The 12,855-nt window shown below is 29.5% G+C and overlaps 1 protein-coding gene across 1 annotated transcript; it reads left to right on the top strand.

Annotated features, from left to right (window-relative positions):
* The first annotated feature begins 1,102 nt into the window (after positions 1–1,102).
* Positions 1,103–12,511, top strand: LOC136976628 (E3 ubiquitin-protein ligase TTC3-like). Its single transcript, XM_067271966.1, has 2 exons — positions 1,103–1,288; positions 6,982–12,511. The coding sequence occupies exon 2, from the start codon at positions 7,142–7,144 to the stop codon at positions 12,146–12,148; it is 5,007 nt and encodes a 1,668-aa protein (XP_067128067.1). The 5' UTR covers positions 1,103–1,288; positions 6,982–7,141; the 3' UTR covers positions 12,149–12,511.
* The last annotated feature ends 344 nt before the right edge of the window (positions 12,512–12,855 follow it).

Genomic DNA, 12,855 nt, shown 5'->3' with positions numbered 1-12,855 from the left:
TGTCTTTCTGTAAACTTTGCATTAACAACACTTGCCGTGCTTTAAATAAATAAATTTTTATACAGTTATTTACACAGTTCTTTACACAGTTCTTTGTGTAATTTTGATTTTTTGCCTTTTTTTACGTTTTTTTAATTTGCAGTAAATTTGTGTATTCTTGTATGAAAGGGCGCCAAATTTTGTTTTGCCCGGGGCGCTCAAAACCCTAGAACCGGTCCTGTTGTCTGCAGGTGAGATTTACCGCAAACTCTCACGATTTATGTGTATGTATATGTTGTATGTATGCCTGTTATGAGTAATTTGTAAACTTGTGTAATAAAATAGTTTTGCCATAGTCGAGTGTCGTTACTTTCCGCCGGACACACGTAACACTAACTTTCAAAATAAGGTGTGTAAAAAGTTTTCTTCCGAGGTTTGCATAAGCCACTCACTCGGGCCTGACACAATTTAAATCAGACTTACTTTAACCAAGTGAATAGTGAATGGAAGAATTTTTATTTACTAAAACACAAAAAAGATTGGCTGTTTTTTTTTTTTTTTTTTTTTTTACTCTTTTCGTCTTGTGGGCACTAAGAAAGTCTCATTTAGCAAGCCCATTATAGATTCGGCCAGGCCCATAATGGGGCAGGCAAAATTGTCATCAAAGCAAAATGAATTTCAATTTATTATCATAATTAGTAGGCTGTTTTTCTTGCAATATATATTTTAAAATGTAGCCTTTTAAAGTTTTCCCCCTGTTCTAATGCCTTTATTATATAAAATTGATAATAAACATTTAATCTCTATTGAATAATTTTTGATGTTATATATATTAAATATGTTTTCTGTTATTTTTTCTCGTTAATCGAGCATAAATAATTGGACAAAAATAAGAATAAAATATATTTAACTTCATAATAAAATCCACATGTATTATTAAATTTTAAAATAGAATAAATAGAGAAAAAATGATATTCTTAATATAATTTATATATTTTTATATCATTCTTGAGAAATAATAAATTATTTTAATCATATTTTTTTAAATCAATTTTTAAAAAATAAAATACGAAACAAAATAAAAATTTAAAAAAAAAATGTATTGATGTAACATATATTATTATTGGCTCGAATGAGACGGATTTTCTTAGCCTGTCCAATTGGGCAATCGTTAAGAACGATTTTCTATATTAGGAGTTAGTTTACATTATTGACAGACGAACAGAAATCGATGTTTAAGAATCAATAAGACTAATCGAAGCATTTACATTTTAATTTTAATATCGACAAGTCAATTCTGACGGATTTAGTAAGTAAAATAGCGTAATTTTATTGACATTTGAGCAAATAATTTCTTAAAATGACTTATCTTTAATTAAAATATGAATCTAAATCACCTCTTAATTTGTTTTAAATTTTTGTTGCAGAAGATATACAAAATTACGTAAAAAATAATTCGATTATTTTATTGTTAAGAATTTATTCATTAAAACTACACAAAGACAAAACTGAAAGTGAAACATAGATTTATCTATCTATTTTTATTTCAATTTAATCTTTACATTGGAATATTTATTCAAAAACAACCCAGAATAAAAACATTAATTCAATTCTAGCTTCAATTTATTAATTTATTATTTGTTTATTTTTGCACGATATTCTGGAGAAAAGTGAAATTTATTTATTTATGAGTATTTGAAGTTTGATAGGAAGTCTCTTGAGTGGCAAAAACACTGTTCCGGTTTGGTCGAGGAATACGTCATTTTGAAGTCCGTTACCATAATAAATTCTTCTTGCCTTTGGTCCAAATTCTGAAACTTTTATGCTGTAATCGTGTGTTGGTAAATCGTTGCTAGAGCACATTCGATAGGTTGGACGACGAGAATTTATCAATAGACAATTACACGAGAAATGTTGTAAAGGTTTTAGTTCCCTGCTGGCTATTTGCTACCCATTCTTATATCTATGTTATGTAGATGATATCTTGCTTGCTTGGGATGGCTCTGAGGAAGAGTTGTCTTTATAGATATGTTATTTTCTTTCTATACAACAATTAATTTCTCTGTTGAGCAAGAACAAGGTGAGGAGGTACCCTTTTTAGACTTACTTGTATGCAGCGTAACTGCTGGGCTTATGTTTTCCATCTATCGTAAGGTTGGTATGTTACCACAAATCGTCCCTATCATTGTCTTCCGGTTCCGTGCTTTGTAAATTCTGCTATTTCGGCTCTCGTATGTAGAATGGCCTTAGTTCTGTCCACCCGAATATATGTTAACAAAGATATGCAAATTATATTGGACACAGTATGCAAGACAAGATGTTCCCTAGCAAAATTCAGGAGATCTCCTTAATTGCATCAGGAAATCTATATTCTTGCATTCTTTTCTAATAAACAAGATTGCCACATTGTTTGTCTGCCAATTCCTTTTGTGGGCACTTTATCTTTATGCATAGCCCGTCTCTTTGGAACTCTCAGCCTCTTTTTACCAATTGTTTCCCAGCCAACCTTGTGTAAGTTGTTATGGAATGATAGGGACGGTGTGTCATATATGAAAAATTGGGGGTTTGTGCAATTCCGTAGTGGCAGCCATTATTGGGAATGACATTAATGAATATTGGAGCCATGTCTAGAATGTTGCAAGTTCAGGTTGCAAATATCAAGAGGATATTGCCAGTAATAAACTACAACTGATCATTCAAAAAGAGTATTAGGGCATGGCTACTGAGGCAGTGCTATGACAAAAGAATGTTATTCTTATGGGAAAATGTTTATATTGCATTGTTTTCACCCTGCAATACCCTACCATCAATTTTCTGCATTTCTGGATAGAATTATTTAAACAATTCACATTGTAGATACAATCTTTATACTTGGGGATTTATATCTTTGTTGATAATTTCACATGCATCTCATTTAATTAGACTGTTCTAATTTTTATTGAATATTTGATATTCCAGTCTCGTACTTTTTATTTAATTTAAAAAAGAAACATTGCATTTATTTCCCATTCTTAAGTTTAAAATTTGTGTTCTATTTTTGCCTGATGATAGGCTGTATGTCTTTGAAAGTACAGTACTGGCAATTTTTAATAAATACATGTTTTTAACATTAGTTAGGTGTGATTTCTCTCCCATATAAGGTTTCATTTTAAAGATAGTTGAAAAAAATTGCTTTGTATATCATTTTATTTTAGCAACACTATTACTCTACAGTTTTTGTAATAAAATTTTCATTGATTTTCTTATATCAAGACTTTTTGGCAATATCAAAACTTTTCAATTAATCAATGCTTTTTTTTTAGCAATTTGATGATTGATAAATTGGATCCTTCTGTCTCAATAGACAGAGCAAGTTTATCAAACAATATCTCCAGAAAAATATTTGGATATATATAGTTGAATCCATTTATTGTAATAATGTTGGAACTTGCTCATAGGCCTATTAATAAAAAGTAATCTATAACATTAACAGGGTAAATAAGACTACAGTTAGTGGAAATTCTGATCTTATTGACTAATATTTAAAGGACATGTTAAAACAATTTAATAAGTCTCCAAATTATACATTTTTTATTATTACTATTAATTAATAGTAGTTCATCTAGTGTTGCTTGCCTACTGTTTTTGTTGGTGTTTTTAACAAGAGTAGCCTATAATTAAGGCAAGAAATTATACCTGTATAAAATATTGTACTGCAAGAAAATAATGATTAAAATGATTGTTTAATGTTTAAAGCATTGGTTAACACTGATAATGATTGCATACTATTAATGGCTGAGCAGTCTTCGTTCCTTGAACACTGGGAGTCCGGTCATGGGTTTGTGCCTTGCTTGGACGGGCTGGCCACGTGGAGTTTTCTGGGTTTTCTCCACATCTGTTACACCTGAATAGGGGTCAGTTACCCTTAAAAGACCTCCTGGAAGGCATCCCCCTAGGCAGATCGCCCAAGTGTTGCATTCCATAACTTAAACAAACAAAGCATACTATCAACAAAAGTAGCCCTATAATTAGGCAAATAAGTAACACCTAGGACCTTGTACTTGCAGGGGTCTAGCAAATTTGTTAGTATATTTTAATATTTAAATCATCAAATTGTTCTACAGTTACAGCACATACTGTATTTTTAATAGTTGGCAATCATTTTCAAAATTAAAATTGATTGAGAATGACTTCCAATCAACAATATATCAAGAAGACATTTCACTTTTGATCTCATTCATCCAAGAAAATATTGCACAGAACTGGACCTTTTTTCATGTAATTGATTAATTCAACCCTGCTAAAAGCAGTACACATGTTTTTGTTGATGTGGAAGAACATCCAGTACTGAGACCTGAAAGGCACATTTTGCTGGGGTTGACCAGAAGTTTAGGGGCAGTGCCAGCCCCACCCCTCAACTTCAGCTTTCTCCATCAATTCAAGTTGATAGGTGGGAGCCAAAGGAGCAGTTGCCATAAAATGCAGAATTTTGAGGGGGGCCACTACCTCATCTTCAGTTGAAGTCTTGAAGTCTGCCTGGAAAATTTAGGCAGTTGTACCTAGATTCTGATTCAGGTCTTCCAGAGTGAGTGAACTGAGTTGCTATGGTCATCTTGCTGGTTGACATACTTCATTGTATGTTTTACTCTGTTTCTATATTTAAAATGCTCATATTATTATAGATCTAAATAAATCTACCCTCTACATCCTTCACTCTTAATGGACCTTAAAATAAATATTGCCTAGGACTATCTCTGATTAGTAGACTCAACACATAGTTGATAATGTGGAAAGACAGCTTAAAAATACCTATTTCCCTAAAACAATAACTATAACCAAATCTCTGATTACATTAGAGATTTTTATATTTTAACTTATAAATATTAGTGTATGCTAGTTCTGATAATATTAAATTGCAGGTAACAATATCCATGGTTACAAAAAGCAGATTTTACTGTATAAAAATTATCATAGCAAAATTTATCTTAATATCCATAGTAATTGAAATATAAACTGTTCTAAACAGTGAATTAATAACTAAATTTCTAATGAAGGAGACTTCCTTACAAAAATAAAAAAATTACAATATATAATACTAAAATCTAAAAAGAAAGCTATTTTAACTAAATATGAGAAACAAAGTCAAACAGGAAAAATATTCTAACAGCATCATGCAAACAACCTTTTCAGTTGTAAAGGAGCTCAAAAATTGTTTGTCCAATTGTTAAATTTGTACTAGGAAGTGAAAAGGTTGTTTGCATGATATTGTTATTTAACTAAATATCACTTCTGTAAAAGTTATAAAAGAGATTTTGATTTCAATTTGTCTGAAAAATTTCTATTGAATGAACAAATCTTTATTGAAGTGTTTTGATTAAAGACAATAATTAACCAATATTTTTCATAAGTCTGAAAAATAGGAAAAAAGATATAACAAAAATCTGTTTTGTTGGCACTCACTTTTGAATATACTGTGACTATGAGCTTAGGCAATCAACCCTATCATGAGAAGAGATACAAGCTGTGTAGCTTCTGACAATGGGCTTAGAACGAGTAACAAAAATTTGTGCTGAAATACAGTAACAAAAATCTGCTTTTGTTGGAGCAAATTTTTGTTACTGTATTTCTGCACAAATATGAGCATGCTTATATATGAAAATTGCTTGTTTTTGTATTTTTTTAAAAATGTGTCCATGTGTTTTGACTTATAAGAGCACTGCACTAATGTGTCAATGTAAATGTACTGATACAGTAGCTATTCAGTGACATCTCTGTGGTAACCATTATTATGAATAAAAAATCTTCTGATACTATAAAAGTTTCTTTAAAAATAGTGAGTTTTTTAGGTTCTTTGCAAAATTTAGTGCTGATTTTGCTCTATCTGTAAAAGTATGCTCATATGTGCAGAAATATGATAAATAACTCTTTATTTTTTAAAAATATTTTATTAACTAGAAAAACTATTGTAAATTATCACTTTCTACATCTAATACTAAAATAAAGATTAAAATTAGTTTTATTTTTGTTCTACAAACTTTCTGACTGAGTTGTATGTCATCATCTTATGTCTTTATGTAATAATACAATTATTAACCAAGAAACAATTGATAACTGATATCCAAACAAAAACATCTGCGATGCAAAAAAAATTGCACTAAGTAAAAACTTATCACAACTTAAATGACAGTCAAATTTTTTCTTAGTTTTTCTTTGGTAAATATAAGCTTGGAAGCAGTACTCATAAGATTTTTTTACCTGTATTATTGTTTTTTACACTTTACCGATTTTCAGGAATGGATTACTGACATTAAACAGGGGATTACTATGTATTTATTTTGTATATCAGATAAGAGTTATTTATTCTTCATCTAAAAATTGTATTCTGAAATCTGTGTGAAATTACATTATTATAAAATTAATATTTTAATTTGAAACACTGGTCATTAAAAAGAAAGTCTGTTAAATTAATAAATTAAAATCTATTCTAATAATTGATATATCTTAGAATAGTTTTAGATACCATTATAGTTTCTTCAGGATAAAGGACAAAGCCATTTTATTGTAAACTCTGTTAAACTCTTGTTAAGACATAGAGATCAGTTGATTCACAACATGATGATGATCTTAGACAACAGGTGTATTCTTACATTCTGCTGTATGCTTTTCAAATTAAATTCCAGAAAACTAAATCATGAAAATTGTCATTAAAGTTATAATCCTGACAGCAAGTATTTCTGATAGGTAATGAATGTATCATCAATTCTTTCTACATAAATTTGAAATGTACATTGGTGAAAAAAATATTGTCTGATAATGTAATGAAGAAAAAATTATGACATGGTACTGCACACTGTTGCACATTATTTCATTGCAAACATGTATTCAAAAACAGTAATATATTAGCTTTGTTCCTTCTCCAATGGAGACTATAAGAATTATATATAGGAAAAAATTTAAATAATTAACAAACAATTATATTTATTTATATACTTTTAATTTTAATATATATTATTTCTTTTTCAGATTTTGTGGTAATATAGTCATACCTTTCAAGACAGTTTTTCTAAACGAGTATCATATGTAATAATTAATATTGCATTTCAGTATCATAAAACATAAGGTGCAATACAATTATTACAATCAACTTTTTATATTTTAACACCTAAGTATTTTAAAATTTAAAATGTGGCATGGAGATTGGTCAAAACTGAATGAAAAATTCAGTTCAGTCATAGAATGTGGGAAACATCAACATAACACAGTTAGTGACATGAAGACAAGTTTATGGACATTTTTGACAGGAGTTGATAAATGGTATCTTAGGATTAGAGGCTTAGATCCTTTCTTGTTTGGTGAAGTGTATACATCATCATTGCTTACTAATTGGGCTAAAGAAGGTTCTCTCTTGCCTTCACAAGGTATTATCCAAGATGGAAAAGCTGATAAACATACTAAACATGCAGTTATATTAGTTGACACTATAATATATCATACAACTTTTATGTTACATACATTAACAGTTGCCTCAGCTACGTGTGATATTTTGAGAGACAAATTTCTTCAATATCGAATTATATGTGGGGAACTTAATCGTTGTTATTCGTTAGATGATGCTATAAAGTGTGTTAGTAGAGACGACGTGTATTCAATTGTTAAAAAAATGTTATCTGAAAATCTTTTGGATAAAAGAATGGGATCAGCTGCATTTCTGATATCTTATAAATTATTTGATATAATGCTAGAAACAGCTGAAGCAAATACAATGATAAGAGAATTTCAAGATGAGTGGAATAAAGAAGCAAAAAATTGGAAAGAGATGGGAAATGTTGAATATAAAGATGGTCAATATAATAGAGCTGTAGCTTCTTACACTATGGCAATTAAAACTAATCGTTACAGTGCAATTCTGTATGGTAATCGTGCACAAGCATATTTAAAACTAGGGAAATTAGATGAAGCAGAATTAGATGGACGACGTGCTATTGTTTTGAAGCCAAATTGGTCTAAAGGATATTATAGATTAGCTCAAGCAATTGAAGGACAATGCAGATTTCATGAAGCTCATTGTATTGCCTCTTATGGAATAAAGAATTGTGAGGAAGCACCAATTAGCAAAGATATGTTAAAAATTGTAGAAGAAAAGATAGGTAAAAAATGTAGGAATGAAGGTCAGTGTAGCAAAAAGTATAAAAAATTAACTTTGGATCATAATAAAACAACAGATGGATTACATATAAATGACTCATCTATGAAACAAATAGAGACAAAAAATGAAGAACATTGGCCTAGTGATATTCCAGAATTAACTGATTCAGATAATAATTCTGAAGAGCCTAGTACAGATATTACATGTGATATCAAAGAAGAATTTGGTAGTACTAATATAGATAGACTAAAGCAATTATTAAAAGAAGGTTCTGAGAATTTAATAGCTGGTCGAAATCTATGTGCTATTGATAATTATGAAGAAGTTCTTGGAGAAATTGATTTATCATCTGAAATTTATAAAAAATTAGAACTCGAATCATTATGTTTTAAGTATGCTTTAGGTATTGCTTACGTTGCATCTGGAACTTCAGAAGATATCCAAAAAGCTATAGCATTGTTTAATAATGTTTCAAAAGATGTAAATGTTAAAAAGTTCCCTGCTATATATTATGGTTTAGGTAAAGCTTATTTTAAGTTAAATAAATTTAAAGATGCAGAAATACCATTAAAACAATGTCTTTCTGTCATAAGTGATGAAATGACTGCACCCACTTATAATTGGCCAGGAACTTCTATAGAAATAGAAGAAACAGAAAAAAATAAACTGTGCCAAATGATTAATGAATTAATTGAGAAATGCAATAATCCTCCAGATCCTGATGCTATCTGTCGATATCCTGGATGTACTTTAGATCGTAAGATTTATTACAGTGATCCTCATTTCAAGGGTTTTTGTTTAGTTCGTTGTCACGATCAGTGTAGTGTGGAATATCATTCATCTTGTTGGAAGTTATTAAAAGAAAGTTTAGGCCATACAGATAAAGAATTTTTAGGACAACCATGTATAACACCTGATTGTGGAAGCGTTATTGTTCATGTTAAAATTTTAGAAAAAGATGGTACTGTATCAAAGCAATTTGATGATAGTGTTAATTATAAAGGTAAAACTAACCAAAAACATCGCAAGAATAAATTAGAAAAGAAGTTTGAGCAGAAAGAGCGTAGAAAGAAACGCAAACAAGAAAGTCAGATTTCAAAACCAGAAGTTAATCAAAATGTAAATCCTGAAAATTCTGAACACTCCCATGAAGAACAATCCAGTATTGAAGATAATTCAATAAACAAGCAAGAAATTGAAAATCTTCCTACATACCAGTCATGTGAGCCTGTAAAATCTAAAGATAATATCCAACCTTTATATACAAAAAATTCTGTACCAATTTGTGTCCTGAAAAAAGAACAAGAAGAATTGTCAAAAGATACAAAAATTAAAAAGACAAAAGATCGAAAAAAGCAAAAAGGAAAAAATATAATGAGTGTTGAAGAATTCTGTGAAGGTGCAGAAAGATTTTCATCATCTAATGAATATCAGCTTCGCTTGAAACGTCTGGAAGAAAGTAAACGTATGATGGAAGCAGATGTAAATCCTGACTGGATTGAGTTTTGTGAGAGAAAAGCAAGACTTGAACTAGATTCAATGTCATGTTTGCAAAATAGTGCTGATAATGATCTGGAATATATACATCCCAATAATGAAATAAATGATGATGATGAAATTAGAAGTATTAAAGAAAATGTTTATTCATTTATTGAAGAATTTTTAAAATTCAAAGGACCTATACATAAAAATGATCCAACTCTCATGAATGAAATTGCAGTATTTCCCTGTAAAACACAACAATTGATTGCAGAAGAAGGTGGATTAGAAAAATTTTTATTAAATAGTATAAATTTTGCAATTGTTAATGATTATATTTGTTTAATAGCAGATGTTTTAACTGTTTATTCATTGCCTAAATATAAAAAATGTTCTAATACATTAGATTCTTTGGATACATTTGAAGATTTTAATGATATTGACGAATCAGAAGAGAATATGCCAAATTTATCAAATAGTTCTTCAATTCTTAACCCATGTGCTAATGAATATAATCCTATAAATGCTTTTTTTGATATAGAAAATGAAGAAAATGAAACTAACATTTTGCCACTGAATTATAGAGGAGATGATTTATTATCATTAAGCAATGACAAAGTGGATAACATACAACAGCCAAATTTAATGTTCTCACTTGAAAATGAAAATATTCCTGCAACTAAGCCAAAATGTTTTTTTCATTCAAATGAAGATTTTGTTAGTAATATTCCAGAAGAAAATTCAGAGGAAGAAAAGATAGATCCAATAACTGGAAAAAGTTTTAGCATTCCTGAAAAAAATATCTATTCAGTTAATTCCTCTGATAATATAGAAAAAGAAACTTTACATCTTATTCCTTTTGATAATATGTCATCTGAAAATTTAGTAGAATTGAGTATTTCACTTTTGAATCATCTTTCTAATTGTGAAATTTCTAAAGATGATGTAACTGATAAAATAAACAAAAGTCTCAATTCATATAAATTAATATTTGATGATAAAAAAGAAAAATTGATTACAATAACTGAAAAGGAATATTTGGAATACAATGTCAAGATATCATCATTAGAAAAAGAGAGAGAGCAAATTGAAGAGAATTATTCGTCTACTTTGGATAATTTAACGCAGTTGAGAAATAAATATACATGTAACATGTCAATGATCCAAAAGTCTCTTGATGATGCAAATGCTGAAAACACTAATTTGCAGAGGAAAATAAATGATATGCAATGTAAAATAGATAATAATAAGAAACAATGGCAGCAAGAACGAAGTAAATTACAAGATGAAAATAAAAAATTACAAGTAGATTTTGAGAATTTAACTTTAGAAAAGAAAGAATTAAAAAAACAATTTGATCAATTACAACAAGAAAATGAAAAGATAAAAAATGACTTAAAAGAGGAACATGAAAGTAAAAAGCAACTTCAAGAAACTATGGATTCATTTTATAAACATTCTATGGAATTAAGAAGCTCTGAACAGATTGGTGGAATAAGAAAATCACCCCCTTCACAGCGAATGCCAAATTATCATTATTTTTATCCACCAAATTTGCCAATTCCTGCACAAAATTTTCATCTTTCTCATCCATCTATGCCTCATCCTTTAAGACCATCTCGGAGAATAGATGGTTATCCTTTGTATCCTCCAACTTTTAATCAAATTCAAAACAGAATGCCTAATTCATTTGCACCACCACCACCAGGTTTAGAAATATTTCCCCCAGGTCTAAATGATTATCCAAAATCACTTGTTAATGATTCTATAGATAAATCTCCACCATTCTTCACTTCAACCAATCCTGTTTCAACAGCAGCAAAATCTGCATCTATTACGGATCCATTTTCAATTTCAAAAGAACCACTTTTTACATCTATAAGTAGTTTAACATCACCCGAGGAAAATAAAACAAAATCTAAGACTGATGATAGGCAAAATTTTTCATTTTTTTCAAATGCTGAAAGTTCTGGCAGCAAAATTTCATCTATTTCGATGGTAAATATGAGTTTAAAATCAAATTATGGAGACTCAAAAACAATTGCACCTCCAAAGTTGCAACTGAAATCAATTACAGATAATAGTCAGGGAAATAGTTTTGAAAAATTAATGAATAAATTACATATGCAATTCCCAAATATGAATCGAACACAATTGGCAAATTACCTGAAAGAATACAGAGCACAGCGTAATAATTCTTTAAATGGGATGACTATAGATGCTATTATTGCAGGAATATCTGCATTAATTATTAAAGAACAAAAGAATTCAGCTTGTAGATCTACATATCCAGCTTCTTTCTTGAATAATAATGATTCACAAGAAGTATGGACAAAACCAGTTGCAAAAATGACAACCTGGAGTACATTAAGTAAGGATTCTTCAGATAACAGTTGTAGTATTTGTTTAGAAGACATGACCCCATTTGTTTCATTTAAAATTGAATGTGGACATTCTTTTCATTATAGCTGCATTCATGAATGGGTAACTAAACAGAGTACTTGCCCAATTTGTCGTGTTCACATTTTGTTGCCAGAAGAATTCCCAGCATTGGGCCAACATTAATTTTATCATCTCAGTTTTTCTTTTATTTCAAAATGTAATAATATAGTTATTGGTTTTACTCTTCAGCACTTTTCCTTCATTTTAAAAATAGATGTACATTATTTTAGTGCCTTATCCTGCATTAACAAATAAACTGTGATAAATTGTCTGTGATAATTACGGTACGGGTTCTTAGAATTATATCGTATGCAATGTGCCATAATTACAAATAAAAATAGTTTTATACAAACATAAATATCATATGTTTTATAACTATCCTTTGTCATGTCATTTAATTAAAATATTGCTATTCACTGAAAATTGATAAAACTATGTATTTATTGTTACATGGTGAAATATATGATATAAAATTATCAAAATTAATTCTCTTTATTCTGTTCATCATCAAACATTTTTCATTAAATAACATAAACCTATATTAATGAGTTGAAACCGTGTCGCGCTTGATTCTTGTTGACTACGAACACGATATAGTGCTTATGACGATCACTTGGCTTTCAACTAAATAACGGGGAGAAGAAAAGCCGAGTGATCGTCGTAAGCACTATATTGTGTTCATAGTCAACATAAACCTATATTCTCAAAGCACCCAATTTTTAAAGCACTGAAGCATCCATAGGTGGCAGAGAAAAATGACTAGCAGAATTATGTATGGTACAGATATTAACATAAACATAAAGTGAGACAAATAAAAAAAGTGCATGCAA

This window comes from Centruroides vittatus, unplaced genomic scaffold (assembly GCF_030686945.1).
Source record: "Centruroides vittatus isolate TY-2023 unplaced genomic scaffold, ASM3068694v2 contig_417, whole genome shotgun sequence".
NCBI classification, from domain to species: domain Eukaryota; kingdom Metazoa; phylum Arthropoda; class Arachnida; order Scorpiones; family Buthidae; genus Centruroides; species Centruroides vittatus.
This window is presented reverse-complemented; position numbering and strand designations above follow the sequence as displayed.